Below are 21,994 nucleotides of genomic sequence, written 5' to 3'. Positions count from 1 at the left end.
CTGAGTGACTCAGTACTACTTGGAAATAGTTGCAAAGTCACTGGTAACAGGATATACAGTACAGTTGTTTTGGAAATAGAGTTTGGTATGCTGTTGTTAGGGTTATTAAATATGGCACATGTAAATTGGCAGACTAAAGGTGATGATCATTGGGGCAACTTTTTGAGCAATGTTGTTGGGCAACCACATAATTTGCCTACTGATGATTGAAGTACTGCATAATTTTTTTTACGACGGATTTCAATGGGAATGTATCCGAACAACAATACTGTGGCACATTGCCCAGCAGCACTGCTCAATAAGTTGCCTCATGTAGCATCAGCTTAAAGGAGAACTCTGGCATGGGTCAGCCTAGAGAACTCTGGCATGGGTCAGCCTAGAGAACTCTGGCATGGGTCAGCCTACAGCCATGTTGTTAGAGGGCTCTCGGCTCTGGCATGGGTCAGCCTAGAGACATGTTGTTAGAGGGCTCTCGGCTCTGGCATGGGTCAGCCTAGAGACATGTTGTTAGAGGGCTCTCAGCTCTATCCGCATCAGAACAATGACTAAAAAGGAAAGAAATATCTGTGCAACATTAATTTAGCGGTCATGCTACTGGCGAGAATGGCTAGGCAGCTTTACAGCTACCATTTGGGGGCAGAAACCCAAAGACAAAGTAAACCGCTTTTTGTGCCTCTGAAGGGGCTCAATATGTCATTAAAAGTGCTGAGCAACATGGACAGCACTCAGTCAGTCACATACCTGTTTTCTTCAGTTGCTTAGTGTCAAGTCCAACTGGTCATACTAGTTGTTGCCGTATGCTGGCGACAGCATACGGCAGCATACGACAGCATATGCCAAATATTTTGATATTTGGCATCAGTCTTGGTTCAGAGGTGCTGATGGATATAGACCTGTGCAACCTGTTGCTCGTCTGCAGCTTCTTAGTCACACTGAAGACATCCCAGCAGAGCAGCTCAAAACCGTTTAACACTACAGGAATACTACAGCATGAACTCTGCCTTTTGAATATGTTCAGAAAAGTCAGAAATATAACAGGGCCTTACATTACAGAGCAAAATATATACACGCTTTTCTGTAGTGACTCAGTGGCACACTCTTGGCTGCCCACACTATAGGGGTATGGGACGCCACAACAGGCCAGGCCATTGAGCATGCAGATGCTCAGCTGTAGTGTTCGCCCACAGCAGGACCTCTGTGTGTCTCCTCTCTGGACAGAGGGACACAGTCATGCCTGGAGCTGGGCCACCTGAGGGTGTTAAGACAAGCCTGTTCTGCATGTGGAGTAGGGGGATGAGACGTGTGTAATGTGTCTGTTCTGCATGTGTAAAGCGCCATGAGACATGTGTAATGTTTTGCCACTCTATAAGTGATATTAAGTAGAAAATTGAAATTGGATGAGGATTGGATACCATACCGCAATTTCCCAACTACCGGTATTAGCCGCAGCTTATGCATCGATTTTGCAAATGGGGGCAGTTAACATGGTATTAATATGGTTTTGTTTCTTTTAACTTACATAAAACACTGTTCTGCGAATTATATATAATGCGGCTAATAGACAGGAAATGACTGTAGGGCCTTTTGAGTGTATTTCAGCTGTGAGCTGAGTGGAAGTGAATGAAATAAAAGGGTCTTTGGGACTGTGCTGTTGTGCAGCTGTCTGACCACAGCTATGGGGTTCTAGAATAGAACAACGGAAGGTTGGGAGTTCCATCCTAGAGACTTCACATTTAGATGTATTCATTTAGCATCTAGCTTTTTATCCAAAGTGACTTACAACATTCAAGCATACATACAGTGCAAAGCACTGCACTAGCAGTGCACTAAGGCAATAAGCACTACTACCAGAGGAGGAAAGTGCACAAGTGTAAGGGCTAGTCAAAGTGTACCTGAAGGAGATAGTGGTTGGAGAAGAGGGAGGGAAGAAAAGAAAACACATTCATGTTAGGTGTGTTGGGTTGGGTTAGGTGTGTTGGGTTAGGTGTGTTGGGTTAGGTGTGTTGGGTTAGGTGTATTGGGTTAGGTGTGTTGGGTTGGGTTAGGTGTGTTGGGTTAAGTGTGTTGGGTGGGTTAGATGTGTTGGGTTGGGTTAGGTGTGTTGGGTTGGGTTAGGTGTGTTGGGTTAAGTGTGTTGGGTGGGTTAGATGTGTTGGGTTGGGTTAGGTGTGTTGGGTTAAGTGGGTTAGATGTGTTGGGTTGGGTTAAGTGTGTTGGGTGGGTTAGATGTGTTGGGTGGATTAGATGTTTTGGGTGGGTTGGGTGTGTTAGATGTTTTGGGTTGGTTGGGTGTGTTAGATGTTTTGGGTTGGTTGGGTGTGTTAGATGTTTTGGGTTGGTTAGATGTGTTGGGTGTGTAAGATGTGTTGGGTTGGTTAGATGTGTTGGGTGTGTTAGATGTGTTGGGTGTGCTAGATGTGTTGGGTGGGTTAGATGAGTGGAATGGGAGGATTGGTCTTGTGTGGTGTCAATGCTATAGGCTGTACACTTACCCTCCCCTCTTCTCTGTGTCTCACAGTGTTCAAATGGGTACGGAAGACACTAATTGCACTAGTTCAAGTCACATTTGGACGGACCATCAACAAGTAAGTTCCAGCGTTTCTTGCTTTGTGCAAGTCATGATGAAGTAGTCTGCAGAAATGAATGAAAGTGGTAATACACACACATTCACACAAATTTACACACACACATTCACACAAATTTACACACACACATTCACACACACATACACACACACACACACGCGCACGCACACACACACACACACACACACACACATTTACACACACACATTCACACAAATTTACACACACACATTCACACAAATTTACACACACACATTCACACAAATTTACACACACACATTCACACAAATTTACACACACACATTCACACAAATTTACACACACACATTCACACAAATTTACACACACACATTCACACAAATTTACACACACACATTCACACAAATTTACACACACACATTCACACAAATTTACACACACACATTCACACAAATTTACACACACACATTCACACAAATTTACACACACACATTCACACAAATTTACACACACACATTCACACAAATTTACACACACACATTCACACAAATTTACACACACACATTCACACAAATTTACACACACACATTCACACAAATTTACACACACACATTCACACAAATTTACACACACACATTCACACAAATTTACACACACACATTCACACAAATTTACACACACACATTCACACAAATTTACACACACACATTCACACAAATTTACACACACACATTCACACAAATTTACACACACACATTCACACAAATTTACACACACACATTCACACAAATTTACACACACACATTCACACAAATTTACACACACACATTCACACAAATTTACACACACACATTCACACAAATTTACACACACACATTCACACAAATTTACACACACACATTCACACAAATTTACACACACACATTCACACAAATTTACACACACACATTCACACAAATTTACACACACACATTCACACAAATTTACACACACACATTCACACAAATTTACACACACACATTCACACAAATTTACACACACACATTCACACAAATTTACACACACACATTCACACAAATTTACACACACACATTCACACAAATTTACACACACACATTCACACAAATTTACACACACACATTCACACAAATTTACACACACACATTCACACAAATTTACACACACACATTCACACAAATTTACACACACACATTCACACAAATTTACACACACACATTCACACAAATTTACACACACACATTCACACAAATTTACACACACACATTCACACAAATTTACACACACACATTCACACAAATTTACACACACACATTCACACAAATTTACACACACACATTCACACAAATTTACACACACACATTCACACAAATTTACACACACACATTCACACAAATTTACACACACACATTACACACACACACTTAACATATACTTAAACCCAATTATAACACACACACACACACACACACTTTCACGTACACTCTCACACACACTCACTCTCTCTCTCACACACACACATTTACACACACACATTCACACAAATTTACACACACACATTCACACACACATACACACACACACACACACACACACACACACCACATCAGAACCTCTTCTTTTTGAATGTTGTCAGCTTTCTAATAGCTGGACATTATTGGCCCTTGTCCCAAGTGTCCCAGAGAGTGGGCGTTGATGGGTTTGTTTGGTGATGAGGATGATTTGCACCCTCACTGCCTGAGCAACTGCGTTCTCTCTAACCCTAACACAAGCCAATCACCTTTCACATAACAATAGCACAAGCCAATCACGTTTCACATAACAATTACACAAGCCAATCACGTTTCACATAACAATTACACAAGCCAATCACGTTTCATATTCAGGGTGCCCTTGGGGATTGTGTTGTGTCTTTCAAGCAACTGTTCATTATGATCTTGGTAGAGCAGCCTAGTTGTGCTTCTTAGAGCAGCCTAATTGTGCTTCTTAGAGCAGCCTAGTTGTGCTTCTTTGATCTGCCACTAGCTAATGGCCAGGCTGTGTGTGGCTGCACTGATCAATGTGGAATAGAGAAACCTGCTGCTTGTTTGCTGCTTCCGAGGGAGGGGTTCAAACAGGGCAGTTTCATTCAGACAACACCTTCATTGAAACACCAGGTACATTCATGTGTCACAAGACAAGATGCTGTTATTTTTCCTTGCCTTTATGTACTTTTGGTAGAAGTCATGTTGACTTTTGTCCTGAACCTGCCTAATCATGGCAATTATTGTTTTTGAAAATTCTGGATTACATGCTAGCTGCCTGGTTCATGTTGTTTTGCTGTTAGAGTCCTCCTTAAGTGAAATTCACAGATGTCCATAGACCAGTGTGTTTCAGTGTCTTCTTCTCTGCACCATTCTTCTCTGCACCATACTGGTACTTAACACTAAATGTACATGACCGTTTAAGTGCCTGTCGCAGAAGAAACATGTCACAAGCCACCTGGATTCAGTTCTCCATTGTACCAGCTCTAACCCTCGCTGGATTTAAATATCTATTAGAAGTGACACCATTTGATTCTTTCAGACACATGTGAACACGTTCAAAATGGAAAGTCAGCACACAGCTTATGTTGAATTACATTACTGTTGTGTGATGTCACACTCCATAGCCTCTTTCTGTGTTGCTCTTTGCCTTTTTTTTCTCTTCTTGTCTCTCTCTCTCTTTTCCTCTCTCTCTCTCTCTCTCTCTCTCTCTCTCTCTCTGACTCCCTCTCTCTCTCTCTCTCTGACTCTCCCTCTCTCTCTCCCCCTCCTGGCCCACTCTGCAGGCAGATCAGAGACACGGTGAACTGGATCTTCAGTGAGCAGATGCTTGTTTACTACATCAACATTTTCCGGGACGCCTTCTGGCCCAACGGGAAGCTGGCGCCCCGTGCTGAGGCTCGCTCCGACTCGGAACGCCGCGAGACCAAGGAGAGGGCCCAGCAGAAGCTGCTGGATAATATCCCAGGTAAACCCTGGCTTATCTTCAGCTACGCCCAGAGAAACCCCTTCTGACACACATAAACAGCTCTAAATATGAAATGCTACTCCTCATATGGTCTGTCTGACTGAGTATTAATATTGAGTGGAAGTGAAAGAGCATTTCTCCTTTCTCCTAATGGGTTAATCCGTGACAGTCTCAGTATTTAATTGTTTGCCATCACTGAGCATAATACTAAGTTATTTCCACTATTTTCATGCTTTATCATCACTAAATTCTCCCTGATCTACATTCCAGACTTCTGGAAACAATGTCCAAAATGGTGCATTATGAAGAATAAAATTCATATTATGGAGCTTCATAGTCAAACTTTTTATTTGATTAAAAGAAAGAACAAATATGTATCTTTATCTGGTATAAATCCCATTAGGATCATCAAGTGCCCACATGGTCATTTGGGGGTCCAACTATGGGGTTCCAAAAGAGTCACATCTGCCGGAGAGGGTTTTTGGACCCCCATGAAACCCCAGTGGTACCATACCCTTCAAATTCATTTTGGCAAGAGCAAAGTTCCCACATATAACAAATAATCCTTTTTAGAATAAATCTGATCATTAATTGTGGTGCTAGGGCCACCCAAAAAGTGAAAATTCACACATGCAGTCAACATTTTTTAGGACTTTGGTGACCCAACTCTCACCCAAACAGTAAGGAATGTTGATTCTGCCTCCAAAATTGTGTAGTGCAGGCTACAATGAACTACCACACCAGTTTCCAGCCCTCTACCTCTATTCGAACAGACATTATGGGCTTCCAAAAATGGCAAAAGATGAAATGAGAGATGAAATTCCAATGTGTCAATTAGGGCCGTGGAACCCGAAATTCAAATGGACGCCACAGGCAAACCGTTTGAGATATTGACCTGAAACTTCAGATTCCTTTGTTTGGTAACATAAGGCATATATTCACCGCTTTTCAGCAAAATCTGAGAGGTGTCATGTACATGGGTGGCTGAGTTGGCGTGAAATGACCCAACTGTCTTTATGAGATGAACTCTAGGTTAAGAGCTTGTCAGGAGGGGCTTCAGGATCATGAATAGACAATACAGAGGACAAGGAACGCATTCAATCAGCCAAAAGACGGTCATTAAACATGCAAGGGTGAGCAAAGTCATAATGAGCAACGAATGAGCAAAACAATAATGACTCACAATATGATTATTTTTAAACTGTCATCCTGTTTACATAGTTGGTACACTGAAGTGAAAGCAGATGCATTAGTGGGAGAGGGAGTGCTTATAGAAGTTTTCCATTTCACAGAAAAAAAAACACACTGTGAAAGCCGTGAAGGCAAATGAGCACTCTCTCATCCTAGGTGTCATGTGCAAATGAGCATTCTCTCATCCTCAGTGTCATGTGCCATGGAAAGCTGTACTCTCATCTTATCGGAGTGCCCTCCATTAGAGACTCTTGGGTGTTCAAGGTGACTGAGCACAAGTGAGAAACAAGAGTGAGAGGAGTGGAGAGGAAGAGAGAAAGAGAGAGAAAAAAAGAGAATAGAAAGAGGGATGGAGAGAAAAAGAGCAAGGGAGGGAGAGTGTGTGAGAGAGAGATAGACTCTGTTAATCATGTTCCACTTCACTGCCTCCTCTAATAATGCCATTTGTAGTGTTTACATTGTGGTGGATAGACAACAAAAGTGTTCAACGGAGACACACTGTTTACTGTGTGGACATGTCCATGTTTGAGAACTAAACAGACCCAGTGGTGTAGTCAGAATCTGTCATATACCTGACTCTGATAACTCAAAAACAAGATGGTTTCATATCTGCTTCTATGACAATGCTTGACAAACTGGTTGTGGTATAAGATCTGCTGGTGGAGAGTGTAATGAGTTGTGGTATATGATGATCTGCTGGTAGAGTGTAAGGAGTTGTGGTATATGATGATCTGCTGGTATATGATGATCTGCTGGTAAAGTGTAATGAGCTGTGTGATGAGAGTGTAACTGCTTTTCCTCTCTCTCCCCTCGTGGCTCTCTTGGTTGTTAGATGCACTACAGAATCTTGTGGGACAGCAGAACGCCAGATACGGCATCATCAAAATCTTCAATGCACTTCAGGAAGCCAGTGCCAACAAACATCTTCTCTATGTAAGCCTCAGCTAGGAGGGGGAAACCTCCCTCTCTCCCTCTCTTCTTTCTTTCTTCTCTTTCTTCCTTTCCTCATGGGCCCCACTGCCAGCAGAGATTCTGCCATTCACAACACAAAATTCATACATTCATGTGTGTGTGAGAGAGTGTGTGAGAGAGTGTGTGAGAGAGTGTGTGAGAGACAGTGTGAGAGACAGTGTGTGAGACAGTGTGTGAGACAGTGTGTGAGAGAGTGTGTGAGAGAGTGTGTGAGAGAGTGTGAGTGTGTGTGTGTGTGTGTGTGTGTGTGTTCTCTCCCTCTGGTTTCCCCTTCTCTCTTTCATTTCCGTGTTCTCTGAAACTGAAACCCAGCACTGCAGAATGTTCACATTTAGACCCGTGTATAAAATATTTCCAAGTTCCATTTTCATATGCTAGTGTAGAGCTTTTAAGGAATCAATACAAAACCACATCACGCTAAAGAGCTGCACAGCATGAAACTGAAACTCCTGGGAAATTTCCAGTTTTTATGCTTTATATGTGACCGTTAACTCTATCAAATCATGATCAGTTATAAAAATAAAAAAAAAATACAAATCCTTAAGGAGCTCCTAAAGGGACTTGTGCACAAAGTTGTGTAAGTGTCTGGTGTGCAGCAGAACATGTTGTGTCTGCACCAGAAGGTTTTGCATGGTTGCCATCAGAAACCTGTAGTCTTACCATGCTGTTGTTATTGTTATTATATTATTGATTGAATGGACATTATTGTTTATTATTGCTATTTTCCTTCATTTTCATTGTTTATTTCATTAGGCTATTGATTGAATTGGCATTGTTGTTTTATATTGCTAGTCTGACAAAGATCTTAAATTGTTCCCTGTTAAATTTAAATATTATATTAGTTTGTATTTGTATGTTGCTTTGGACAAAAGCGTCAGCCAAATCCCATAACCATAGCTTTACAAAAAAACAGTTTTTTGCCTATGTGTTCTTAGGAACTCTGAGGTGCGCATGTCCCTTTGCGCGCTCCGTAGTTAGAATTTCCTGCATTCTTCCTCCTATTTGGGCTTAGATTTGTTCTTATTGCCACGGCGATGCTGACAGTAGCATTAAACCTGGCTAAAGAAACAAATATATGTCTGCTTCAGTGGTTAGTGTAGGATGTTTGGGGTAGATTATATTACTGGTATTATGGTAAAGTGATTTTAATAAAACATTTGTTAACTTTGGCAGTATTGACAAATATTTACATGTTAGTGAAAGAAGATGTGCCTACAGGCAGTGGCTAAGGAATGCATTACTGAGATTGAAATCTGCAATGGGAAACATCTAGTTTGGTCTTGTGTTGCCACCTAGTGGTAGGAGAAAGAACAATGTGACCTTTGCCTAGTATGAGTCATAATGTTCAGCCTTTAAAGATCTCAGTCTGATGTGGTTTTTCATAATGTTTCTCTCCCCCTGTCTCTCTTCTGTAGATCCTTCTTGAGATGCTTCTCAAAGAACTCTGTCCTGAGCTAAACGGAGAAAAGGACCACGTCTAGTAAAACACTCAAACACAAATACTGAAGCTTAAACAATGAAGAAACACACACACACACACACACACGCACACACACACACATACCCAGGTTGACCTGCAGTTCTCTGTGACTGGATGACTGCTTTTAGTTCTTGTTCTTTCTCTTTCTATCTGTCCGGTCCGTTGACCAATAGTGCTCATTTAGTGGGCTCTGTTTATATCTTCACTTCAGATCTCTCTTTTAGTTCTGCTGAGGATGGACAGGTTTGACTTTGCTTGTCTGTTTGTGTATGGAGAGTTTCTTTTTTTAAACCAAGGGGAAGGTCTTATGACATGTGAATAGCTGTGAATTGAGTGTTGTGTCGGTAAACACAAAAAAAGGTAAACAAATAAATACATAATAACACAACAGTAACCATGGACCTCATACAAACCCCTATCTACAGTACAGTACAGTCATTCTGAAGGCTTTTTATCGTGCAATATGTCATGTCAAGTTATTATTGTGACAATTTTATTTGTGATATTATGATAGATTTTTATTTTTACCAAAACTAGTTTAGAGCATTTGTAAGCAATAAAATGCAAAACTTATCATTGTCTGGTATTTTTCTTTGCACTGATCCCTACTTGTTTACATACCGTTTCTTAGTGACCGGTTACAATTTCCTCAATGGGTGCTATTTTCAGAGGCGTGCCGTCTCCTAGTATAATAATCTGATATTATTTATCCCCTCCTCTCTTACTTCTGAAGGGCTGTTCACAACAGAAACGATGACTAAAGATACCTAAAACTGTAATGTGTGTATATATATATAAAGGTGAAGATACCTATAATTATAAAGATAAAAGCGTCCGCACTGACCAACGATAAGGAAAATCTCTCCTTGTGTTGATGAATGTGATAGCCAATCAGAATCCATCAAATTTTAGCTGTCAGCTTTTTATCATTCTCAAAATGGCTGTGAAAGTGACCCCCAACAATACTGTTCTTCATGACATGTATTGAAGTTATAGTTTATGTGTGGACGTCATCATTCATTGTAGCTAGAACAATACTCGTCAGTCAGTCATTGCTTTTCACACGCTCACAGATTTCACTGAAAAGGTTTCAACAGACAGATCTGTCCAATTTGACATGGGTACTCATGTTTCCATCATTTCTGGCAAAAGAGCAAGAATCATGGGGACAGACTAGGGAGGGATCATGGAGATGGTTGAGGATTTGATTTGGTTGAGGGATGAGGTGGTGTCATTCGATCATGTCATGGCGGTCATAGTTTCCCCAGGGTGATGTCCATCTGCAGTTCCTTGCAAACTTTGCTGTCCAGCTTCACTGCCTGAGAGGAACAGAAAGGAAGGTGGGCATATGTGATACGTTAATTAGTAAACGATTATAATGGAACAGCAATCGTCAAACCACTTACTTCCCAAAAACAACAGGAAATATATTTAACCAGAGTTTCACTGTTTGTGATGTAGGTGCCATGCATTAACATATTCAGGCTTTAGTGGACTGTATCAGTGCTCTGTTTCGTGAGTGTACCATGAGATGGGTTTCTCCTGGCTCCTTTGTGGATGTTCCCATGCTGCTTAGCTTACAACACATTACATTTTATATAAGACCCTCAAAGCGCACAGTGAAGGGGGGACCTCACTAACCACCACCAATGTGTAGGACTCGCCTTGGAGATGCACAGCAGCCATTATATGCCAGAACGCTCACCACACACCAGCTTGAGGTGGAGCGTGAGAGCTTGGGGTCTAAATGTGTCTTGGGTGATCTACCTTGGTAAAACAGAGCTCAGCCTGGGCCCGATCCTGTGGGGTTCCATGGCCCAACTGTAGACAGCGTCCGTAGTAGAAGAGCGCCATGGCGATGCCCTTAGCGACAAACTCAGGCAGACATTCCGTCTCCCTGGTGATGGCACAGATGTCCTGGTACTCTGAGATTCTGGATTGTGTCAGAGAGAAATATTTTCAAGGAGCTGATTTCTCATTTTGTGTTTAACATTTCTGCATCTGGTGTCCAAATGAACACGTTTCATGTCATGCACAGAACATGATTGTGGGGGGGTAGATTAGTGACAAGCCTCGCTAAGTTAACTCACAGAAGGTAGTACACCTCCCAATAAGTTAAGTGAAACGTATATATATACATACAATATATATATATATATATATATATGTATACAGTGTATATGTATATATATATAATATATATATATATATATATATATATATATATATATATATATATATATATAAAATGTCTTTCTATCTTGATTGCTTAACTGTAATGCAAGACCTTAAACAGACATTATCTTTTATCTTATTAATTAGTAAGGAATGTGTGTACACATTACCGGTAGTGTGTCTTGTGACCAACACATACAGTACGATATGGCACTACTTTATTGTCAGTTTACACTGGAATTTGTTTTGCATCCCTGGGCAGCCAGTTCGAGAGCAAAGCTTACACATAACACAGCATACAGCTACACATATGAATTCACATTACAAATCAAATTCAGAGACAGAAGGACCAAGGTACTGTACCTCTTAGCAAGCCCCACAGCCTTGGAGTAGATCTTCTGGTGGTAGTAGTACGCCACCAAGTGGCCTTGTGCGTACACATTGCCGCGCTCTGCTGCCCTGCGCAGGCAGTACAGGCCAGACTCCATGTCCTTGCGGATGCCTTGGCCGTGCAGGTACATGATGCCCAGGGCGCCCTGGGACTCCAGACTGCCATTCCCACAGGCCTCCGAGTGCCAGGAAAAGGCCTACAGAGGAGGCAGCACACACTGATGTACGTGGCACCACGCTCAAAACCCCAAGAAGAAGCCATTCATTTGGCCATAATCTCACATAATTGCAGGTGTCTCGCTCATGGTCAAACCGACCACAGCATGTCTTTTTTCCCCCCCGAGAGAGTGGCACTCATAATACAGTAAGTGCCTCAAATATCGGTAATGAATTGCACAGATACCTTCTTGAGGTCCAGCAACTCAGGCCTGGAGTAGAGCAGCCCAAGGGCACTCTGGGCCTTCACACTGGCGTCAGGGTTTCCATCTGCAGCCGCTTGCAGCCAGTATCTGGGAACAGGATTCCAAACAAAGAGTTCCTTTAGAAATATACAGACTATTCATGTTCTCAAAATTGTGAATTGTGGCTGGAAAAGCAGTACATTATTAGCATTATCTATTTAGGTGTGACATGGATCCAATTGAGAATGCAGGACAGAGTGCAGTCAGTCAGTGAGCACAGTTCTCATGAACTGAATTAACTAGTGGCATCACTGGATGCTCAGAAACCAGGTTATAGCTATGCAGTCCACTCAATACACTGGTTATATAATTGCAATCCATTAAGGTGTGGTAACAACTCCTGAGAATAACTAAGTCCTTTTGAGCCAGGTCTCTTTTTAAGATCCATTGCCGAGCTGTGGTACTGTATGTTTCTGCCTTGGGCACGTCTAAAAATAGCTTCCAGAAACCACTTGAACCACAAGTTAATTTGACCACAGTGGTTTATGTACCAATCTCATTGGTTACACTCACGAATAATTCACAGCACACTAGCCCGCTGAGGCTAGGAAATGCACTCAGCATAGAGGCTGCACTTCCCACGTCATCTCGGGGATAATAAATGCCAGAGACCTTACTCTGTGCTGTGCTTACCTCTCTGCTTCAGTGCTGGACACAGGGACTCCATATCCTTCCAGGTAAGCCTGGCCTATGTTGTAGAGTGCGGCATATTTGATGTGACCTGCTTGAGGGCTGCTGGACTGGGAGACTCTCCTCATGTATTCTACAGCCAATGCCTGCACAGGAAAATGTCACATGTTTTCAGGGATCTATGGTCTTTCGGGTCCCCACCGTCGACTTCAAGGCAGCGCTGCCTGGAAGGGCCTATGGTTAGGGTGGGTTTTCTCCATTCCACTTACCTACTATAATACCACGAATAGGACCTTAGTCTCAAACATGGGTGGGTCAGTAAAACACTCCCACACACATTATAACTTCATGCATGAGACACTTAGTGGGACTTTGCCCACCCTGTTGTTTCCACATTGTAATTACTGCACTAAGAAGTGTGTTGTGTTGTGTTGTACCTTAACTGGGTCATTCCACCTCAACTGAACCAGGGCCCACAGGTTACTCTATACAACCACAGGTGGCACTACACAAAACATTGTGTAGGTAACTACACTCTAAAAAATGATTCATGAGGTTAGTAGATAAAACTTAAAATGAAGAACATTTTCGACATAAAAAAATTAAGTTTGCTACTTGTACATGTATAGGTGAGTTGACAACTTATTTTAAGGAGTTTGTCATACTAAAAAAGAAAGAAAGCTGTCTCAACTTATTTATATATGGATTTTCAACACACAGTCTTGCTTTCACCTAACAATAGAAAGTATTAAGTTACTGAAACTTGTAAATCTCGTGACCAAACTTATAAAGCTGATAACACGACTGAACGTTCAGAACCTTCCAGACCACGCCTGAGAAGTAACAGAAATGATGGCACAGGATCCTGTAGCCTGCATCGAACTTCAAAGGTACGTGCAAAGTAGTCTAGCCTACTATTTTTGTGTTTGTTTTAAAAGCAACAGCTATCAAACAACGGCACACAGTGCATCAAAATCTTTGTCACGTGACACTACAAATGAAATTAACGCTACAGCTTGCCCTTTTGCTAATTTGAATATTTGAAAAGATGGATTTTACCTAGCCATCTACAGACAGTAGCTATCGTGTCTTCCAAGCTAGCTGCTGCTTGCACGGTAATTAAACCATTTGAAAAGATGACTTTGGTATCGTAACTCCCCCTATTTCCACCGGTCCCGTATTTCCACCGTCTTGCGTGTATGTGTCACTTAATATCCATTTCTATACAAACCAAGACAGCGGACTCCTATAGAAACGCAACCACCCACAACATAGGTGTATCTAAATTAGCTATGTACCAAAAATGACATTTTACCGTGACTGGAGGAGCTGTAAACAGTGTTGTAAGGCTGCGTGTACACAACCGCTTGGAGCTCCAGTGGAATTTTAATTTCACGACGAGAATTCTCGGTCTAACCGTCCATGTGCCGTTGAAACGGTGTAAATAGGCGACCCATCAGGCCAGCACTATAACTCCGAGCGTGGTAAACAAAATCGGATATTTCAGGCAGTAAATGCTCCCGTTAAGAACCAAACCAGATTTTGTTCAAATCTACACAACTATGGCTACTGAAAAATGTAAGGTTCATTTAGTAAATGTTATTTTGAAGTGTTAAAAAACATCGTTGTTTTAGAATTTCTGAACAAAAGTGGTGATAATTGGGGGTGTTACGATAGCTGGCGTCTTCAATGTTACCTGCAGCCTGCCCTTTGATAATTTGGAGTTAGTAAAGGTAAATTTAGCTGTCTGGTGTCTTCAAACTTCACAGTGGCAGCTGCATTCAGCACTTAACATTTTAGCATTGCTAGTTCTAACACTGCACATGTTTGAGGATCATATTTGGTCGTCCTAGTTAAGCCTAACATTGTCACTATTTATGAAGGTTTGTGGGCCATTTGACATTCTTAGCTTAACCTGAACATAGGCCTAATAGGTAGGCCAACATTTATTTATTTTTGAAGTTTGAGAAATATTCTGTGTCAATCCCTGCCAACCACATAGATTTTGTTCATTTTGTTGTTTGTCTTGAGGTAAATTTTCTAACATTGTGCCTTTCTTTTATACAGATAAATGACGAATTCAGACGGATCTCTACATTCATTCATTGCAATAACTGGACCAGTTGCCATTGCTTTAAAAATAAACAATGCTTTCAGAAAATTTAAATTGCTGTGTGCTTTTATTCAGACAGAAGTGAAGTAAGTTAATATAACTTAAAAAGATCCATGCAAATTGTTACCTTAATTTTTTTAAGTAATTTCAACTCAAGTTGTTTTTTGAGTAAATATTGTGAGACTTTTATAGTGAGAAGAACTCAATTAACTCAATCAACAATCAACTGTCCTCTAAAAGCTTAATTAAGTTGAACCAACTTAATTATATTAATTTGATCATATAATATAATTCAGTTGTTCTAACTATATAAGTCTCACAATATTTACTCAAAAATGGCTTGAGTTGAAATCACTTAAAAAGATCAATGCAAATTGTTACCTCAATTTTTTTAAGTTGAGCCAGTGTATTATTTTTTAGAGTGTACACAAAACATATTGATGTCAATGGGGCATTTTGCCCATGTTCAGGGTGGAAAATAAAAAAGAAAGATTTTCATAAGACAAGTCAAATTGGTGTTTTTAAAAAGAAGGGATCATGGAGAATAAAGAAAAACATATTAAAAAAATATTTGTATATTCCCACAAGGTGTTTGGGCGCTCTGAAAATGATAACCAAAATTATTTTTCAGACTTGTGAGGTCTGCTGTTCTTTTTTATTTTCAGACTTGTGAGGTCTGCTGTTCAGACCCGGAAGGGATTTATTTTCTGTTCATTGCTTTTTGTGAGAGTGTTTCTACTTATCTCAGTAAGGAAAATAAATCAAGAGCCTATGTTGAGTACAAATATGTCTTCTGAAGGCCTAAACAGAGCCCAGCCAAAAACTCCAATACAATTTTGATCAACTTTGACCATGCAGGATTATCCAGACCAAACGTGACGATTTTGCTACATACTATTCCTATTTATGTACCAGCATGCAAAATTTGAGCCTCCTACATGGTTTAGTTATTGCGCTGTGGGCTTGTGAACTTTGACAAAAAAAAGAGGCCGACCAAAATCGACACCCCCCTCCCCCTGTAAAATAGGCTATATCTTGGAAAGTATAGATTTTACATAAGAGTAATTTTACAGTGTGTCTCCTGAATAACATACGTAGGTACACCTGGTAATTTTTTCAGAATTTTTTGAGACCTAAGTGCGTGGGCCCTGGTTCAATTGATGTGGAATGACCCAACTACATTGTGAACAGATGTAGTTTCTGCATGTTCATAATCTGAAGTCTATTGGTGAATGACACTGTCCACTTTGTTAAAAGTCTCACCGGATCTGCAGGGGTCCCCAGGCCATCGAAATGCATCACTCCAAGCTGGTAGAGGGCTTGTGGGTCTTGATCCTTGATGGAGTTGAAGGCCTCAAGTGCTTCTGCATAGTGATGCTAGTACACCATAAATATAACAGATACAATCTCTGATCAATTACCCCCAGGACCCATCACATGGTCCCATGTTCTAGAACTAATCAAGAATAATGATCCCAACATTCTGAAAAATGGCCAATAATAGATATCCTATGTCTCACAGATCTACAAGTAGCAATTGGATGTAATTAGTATACTAATTAGAAGAGAGAATACTGAAATGTTACCTTTTCAAAGTGGACAAGCCCTAGGAGGAACTGGGCTTGTGGGTCGCCTGTCTCCGCCCTGGGTCTCAACAACCTCTCAGACCTCTCCAACAAGGTGGCATGGCTGGCACTGGAGTCTATGCGCAAACGGTGTGACGGTTTGGTGAGATATTAGTTATACCGATTACATATGATGATATTAATGATTATACATCATCTTTTGTTTATGTTTTGTTTATGTTTAGGATATTTGGTAGGAGCTTTTGTCCAAAGTGAATAACAATATACTGTATAACCACTACATTATTAGTTCAAAATAATGAGTTCTCATATTACCATACATCATAATGACATCATAATAACTCTGTAAGATAATTAATTAAGTACAAGGTGAACAGGCCATGATTCCAAGTAGGTGGTTTAGTGGCAAATCTAGGTTAATACCCAGAGGAAGTTGTAAACCTGATAACAGAACAGCCCTGGGTTTCAATATCTGAACTAAACGAAGCCACTTAGGTTTGCCACATCCTCTGGGTTAACTTACCCAGATCTGTCACTTAGGCCTAACCACCTACTTGGAATACATTTCAGATTGGTCTTTAAACATTCCTTTAAAGTCCCAAAACTATCACAAGAACATAGAACATTAAGTCATTCCAACAACGAGGAATTACAGAGGAATAGTCTATGTGACCTCTTAGCGCCCATTTTGTTGTTAATTTGGTGTATGCGTTGATACCAGCTGTATAGTATCCAAAACTCTGAAGGAAAAAACACCTGGTGGCTCGATGGGTTCTTCATTTGCATCTTCGTCTGGGTAAATAGCTTTGACCGCTTTTAAAATCCTTTTTGCGGAACTGATTTGCTCTTCAGGCAAGGTCTGACAACCAGATTCCATTGCCCTTCAGACGGACCTGGGCATGCTGGAATGTTGCATACAGGAATTTCTAATGAGAGAGATCACTTCTCTGTCTTTAAACAATAACAACTTAAAAGAAAAACGTCAATAACTTTATTAATTAGGCTACCTTACCTCACATCCAATGCGTCGATTTCCTCTGATTTCTGAAATAGTATTTGCGCTCTGCTTTGACTAGTGCGTCATAAAAGCTTGTTGCTAGTAACGTTTTCCAAGGAAACCAGTCATGGAATTTGCTTTGAAGTCAATGCCTGTTCAGTCTTTCAATACAGACCAATATCCAAAGATCCTTGGTTACTGGCCTTTCTGCCACCCAAACGGCCTGCTGTCCCCAAATTATTTGATGAATGGTATCAGCAGGTTGCACACAGGCTCTTTTGATAACAAGAGGTCTTGATAGAGCACATCTAAAATGGACAGTCAAGAGTCTGGAGATAGGTTAGTCTGGAAGATTTCAGCGGGGTCCTCAGTTGGCTGAAGCTGCCCCATCTCAGCATCTCAGTTTGGAGACAGCCATCCAGCGCAGTTCTCTGTCGGGTCCTATAGGGCTCGACTCACCTGCCCTCCCCGGGGCGCTAATTGATCAGTGCACCTGATTTGATTTATTTTCTCCATAAAGTTGATCAGATCTCTGAAGATCCACTCAGTGTCCTTAACATATATCTATGGTCCCCAAGAGCTGTATGTGCGGAGGTTTGTTAACAAGACAGGGACAGTGGGACACTCATATCTGCTCACACGAGAAGGGACTTTTCAGACCAAAGCGATACGAATTTTAAATGTAAAACATTTTGTTTAATTAAACCAGTAGGTCTACTACAGCACCCAACTCCTATATCATATAGCTCAGTCATATTGGGGTAACTTGGGTGCCAAACAAACAGAGTAGTGGTGCCGCAACAGACAGAAATGATTCCTGAAGTATATGCAATTTATAGCGATACAGTCTAGAGCTCCACCATCTGGACAACTCTAAGATCTTACACATAATATCAACCACAGAAGCTAAATGGTGACCTGTTTTGTTTTCCTTTTTTACCGTGTTAACTGTAAACTATAGCAAGATTGTGAAACGATACAGCAGCACCACGGTGGCTGTCAAGACAGGTCTATTCGTTTTTACGCACGCTCGGACGCATTATCACCGCCGTCCAACAGCGGAGCGTCTAGGTAATGATCACCACGGATGCCAAGGAAACAACATGTACACAGACCTTGAACATTTCGTGGTATGTGTGTATCATAAGATATTAAAACGATATCTGATCGATATTTTCTGACGCATTGCATCTTTAAAGCTCAAGGTAAGTCCCCGGTTTGCTTGGGTAGGCTACCTTAAAAAAGTGAAGACGCCTGAAGCTATTTTGAGGACTTTTAACTTGTATTGATCATTAGGTTACTCGAGTAGCCTAAGTTAAGTGTTTTTAAAACCCGCGAGTCGTATCATTTTGTTATGAGTCGCCAACAAAATTACTAATTTCATTAACGGAAGTAAACATTGTTCAGTGTTTCTTGTTGTAAGATAGCCTTTATAATAGGTATAGGTTATTTTGTAACACATATGGGGTAAAAGGACAATTTCGACCCCACCTAAAGTGTTGTTTTCAGACCAGGGACAATGCCGTCTGAGGGAAAATCAGATCTGGAAAGAGTGGGTGTCTTCCAGGAGATGGGCTACATTTCCGTCGGAGACAAATATACTCCTTTTATTTACCGTAAGTTAGCACTATAAATACACACTATAAATAAAAACAAAAAAACTTTAGGCTTTACGTAATTATTTGTTTGCATATACAACCTACAGTGTACCATTCTCCCCCCATTAATAGGTCCATTTAACGAGTCGGCGCACAAGAATAAACAGATGCAGACAGCAGGGCCCAAGAGAAAGTCCGGGCTACAGGCTGGGTATTTCGATACTCAGTTCAAAAGGATCTTTGAGCGAGAGGCCCTCAGTGACCCTGTGAAACTAAACAGGCTGTACAGGATCCAGCAGTCTAAAAAGAACATAGGAAAGGCCTTCCTCCCAACAAATGGAGAGAAAAGACCGTAAGGCCATTCTTCAGGCTATAAATCATGTCTTGTGCATGTGATGTTGCTCTCATCTCTAGTCTCATCTTCTCTTCTTTATGACTGTAGACCTTCTTCTTTTACCACATATTTCTTTCTGTCAGAGTCTAAGTGATTATGTTTTCCCTCAACATCATCAAAAAGCATTGTCTTAGAGCACTCTGTTTTCAGTTCCATTAAAGAATACATTATGTTATCTGAAACCATGGAGACCGTTGTGTCTGAGGGTCTCCTTTGGATTTCTCACATGATGTGAAACGGGACAGACTGCTCAGACTTTCCATTCCATCATGCTGTTTCAGCAACCGGATGTCGCCTACTCCCATCAGGAGGAAAGCCTGTCGGGCATTCTCATTTGCTTACTTTGGGTCCAGGATGACATTAAACAGACGATTGAATTAAAATGAAATGGAAAGACTGATCCTTTTGATACCACAAAGTTAGAACAAAGCCATTAGAATGGTATTGGCTGGCTTGTCGATCTGTGGATGTAAGATATATAACTCAATATATCAGCCTACCTCTCATTTTCTGTGCACTTCAGATCGGTCTCTTTTTGATGACTCTATAAATAGCTGGGTACAGTATTTCTGAAGAGTCATACAGTACTCAACACAAGTCACATCTGGCAGTAATGTGGAATACAGCAACATGTAATTACCTGTAATGACTTGACTACTACAGCTCAGGTGTGGGCAGTTACTATGGCACCATCAGTGGCCCTATAGAGGCCATGAGTGTCCAGCAGGTGCCCAGGAAACCCTACAAATCACCGGGGAAGAACTTGTACACCAACCCATCCAAGAAAGGAAGTGGTTATGGGTATGTTTTTATGTGTGTTGGTGTACTGTGCTGTGCAGTTGGCAAACGTGTCTGTAAATACAGTACCTAATCTTTACCTTTCTGTTTTAGATTTGATCTGTGTAGTAATTCTTATGATAATGTTGTCTATATTGACTAGATATCCCAATATTACCTTGTCCAAACTTGAGCTGTACTCCCCAGACCCCTATGACAGAGCAAAGGAACTGCTTAAGGTCAGAGACAAGAAATTGATTTCAAATTCAGCGGTTGTGACTTAAACCATGTTTTCCACGTCTAACATAGAGATTTCTTCTCTGCAGAGGGAAATGACTAACCACAAGACGATGCTGAAAGGAGGACAGTTTCGCTTGAACCTCCACCCAAAGGACTATTTTGACCACAATCCCTTCAAACTGGACAAGTCACTCCCACCTCCTAAGAGGACAGATGAGAGAAAACATCACTTTGCTGTCCCCTTCAAACCATCCTCTCCCAGCAAAACGGTGAGAGTGTTGAGCTACTTCATCCAGTTGACACAGTTAGTGTAAGCTTTATCCAGTCGACACAGTGTAAGTTTTATCCAGTCGACACAGTTAGTGTAAGCTTTATCCAGTTGACACAGTTAGTGTAAGTTTTGTCCAGTCGACATAGTTAGTATACAGTAAGCTTTATCAAGTCAACACAGTTATTGTAAGCTTTGGTGGCCCTCTGTTCAGTCTCTGTTGTCAGGGCTGGGATGTTCTTGATTAATTCTTGATTGGAAATTCATTGTTATCACGAATGACCATAACATCCAAATGAACAAATAGAAAAGACATAAACAACAAAGAAAATATGAAGCATCTGTACATAGTCAAAAACGAGCTGTGATAATCTCACCACTTTAGCTTTTGTTCTCATCCTTGTTTTTCAACCCCTCAGATTGGAGGTATGAAAGGTGGGACGTTTGACACGTACCCCAGCCACTCAGCGGACCCGTATGTGACCCGGAAGGCAAAGACACTGGCAACAAACAAGGAGGGCAAGACCTTTCGGCCATCCCCAGGGCCCAAGAGCACTCCAGTTAAAAGCATCATCACAGTCAATGTCAACAAGTAAGAGACCTGTTCACTCAGCCTTTTAATGCAAGATCTGCTCCTGACCTTTATAGCTGCATGTATTTTGCTAAATTGCAAACACTGAGCCAGCATTGTGTTCAGTATTTTTTATGGTGCATTGTATTGTGCTTTTCATCTTGTAGGATGGTGAACGCAACAAACTACAACACCAACACAATCCCATCTGTAATGGCGTATTGATGATCTAACAGCACTCGGGGAGAGATAGAATAGCTGATTTATTGACTGTGACTGGTGAGATATTGCGAAAGAGCTAGTGTTGCCATTGCACTATCAACAATTCTGGTTGTCTCTGAAGGTTATACATTTATATATCATTTGTTGTTAAAATAGAGAAGAAGAACATTTTTCTGAATGTTAAAACGTCTATTAGAAGATGTACTATGATATGTAGCTTTTTGGTTATTAAGCGACTGGTAGAAGGTGTATTATGATAATATGGATATGTCTTTCACTTGTGATAGATATAAACACTTTTGTAGTTTCTTTTCTGTTATGTGTTGTGGTATACATACTGCCTGAGGATATGGGTC

General features: G+C 40.9%; 3 protein-coding genes across 7 annotated transcripts in view; 2 read left to right on the top strand and 1 right to left on the bottom strand.

The window, feature by feature from the left end:
- Positions 1 to 9,789, top strand: part of snx25 (sorting nexin 25) — a 54,656-nt gene extending 44,867 nt beyond the window's left edge. The window contains exons 16-19 of the mRNA XM_048232115.1: positions 2,519 to 2,585; positions 5,392 to 5,573; positions 7,597 to 7,697; positions 9,152 to 9,789. Of these exons, the coding sequence (XP_048088072.1) occupies positions 2,519 to 2,585; positions 5,392 to 5,573; positions 7,597 to 7,697; positions 9,152 to 9,217 (416 nt within the window). The 3' untranslated portion in view covers positions 9,218 to 9,789. The remainder of the gene's footprint in view (positions 1 to 2,518; positions 2,586 to 5,391; positions 5,574 to 7,596; positions 7,698 to 9,151) is intronic.
- A 533-nt stretch (positions 9,790 to 10,322) lies between these two features.
- LOC125286814 (LRP2 binding protein) lies at positions 10,323 to 17,671 on the bottom strand. Of its 3 annotated transcripts, none has more exons than XM_048232119.1 (9): positions 17,584 to 17,671; positions 17,328 to 17,473; positions 16,572 to 16,687; positions 16,249 to 16,362; positions 12,876 to 13,018; positions 12,185 to 12,290; positions 11,755 to 11,978; positions 10,984 to 11,149; positions 10,323 to 10,535 (listed from the first exon to the last, which is right to left on the bottom strand). In XM_048232119.1, the coding sequence occupies exons 2-9, from the start codon at positions 17,446 to 17,448 to the stop codon at positions 10,470 to 10,472; spliced, it is 1,056 nt and encodes a 351-aa protein (XP_048088076.1). In that variant the 5' UTR covers positions 17,449 to 17,473; positions 17,584 to 17,671; the 3' UTR covers positions 10,323 to 10,469. The 3 variants fall into 3 exon arrangements, with proteins under 3 accessions (XP_048088076.1, XP_048088079.1, XP_048088077.1); XM_048232122.1 differs by having other exon boundaries at positions 17,328 to 17,497; positions 17,584 to 17,635; XM_048232120.1 differs by lacking the exon at positions 17,584 to 17,671 and having other exon boundaries at positions 17,328 to 17,548.
- c21h4orf47 (chromosome 21 C4orf47 homolog) lies at positions 16,638 to 21,947 on the top strand. 3 transcript variants are annotated; one of them, XM_048232125.1, is made up of 8 exons: positions 16,638 to 16,713; positions 19,078 to 19,184; positions 19,299 to 19,518; positions 20,224 to 20,361; positions 20,501 to 20,576; positions 20,664 to 20,846; positions 21,265 to 21,437; positions 21,584 to 21,947. In XM_048232125.1, the coding sequence occupies exons 2-8, from the start codon at positions 19,088 to 19,090 to the stop codon at positions 21,639 to 21,641; spliced, it is 945 nt and encodes a 314-aa protein (XP_048088082.1). In that variant the 5' UTR covers positions 16,638 to 16,713; positions 19,078 to 19,087; the 3' UTR covers positions 21,642 to 21,947. The 3 variants fall into 3 exon arrangements, with proteins under 3 accessions (XP_048088082.1, XP_048088081.1, XP_048088080.1); XM_048232124.1 differs by lacking the exon at positions 16,638 to 16,713 and adding an exon at positions 18,168 to 18,698; XM_048232123.1 differs by lacking the exon at positions 16,638 to 16,713 and adding an exon at positions 18,169 to 18,773.
- Positions 21,948 to 21,994: the final 47 nt, after the last annotated feature.

Source organism: Alosa alosa, chromosome 21 (assembly GCF_017589495.1).
Source record: "Alosa alosa isolate M-15738 ecotype Scorff River chromosome 21, AALO_Geno_1.1, whole genome shotgun sequence".
Lineage (NCBI taxonomy): Eukaryota > Metazoa > Chordata > Actinopteri > Clupeiformes > Clupeidae > Alosa > Alosa alosa.
The sequence above is the reverse complement of the archived record's forward strand: the minus strand, read 5'-3'. Positions and strand labels throughout refer to the sequence as shown.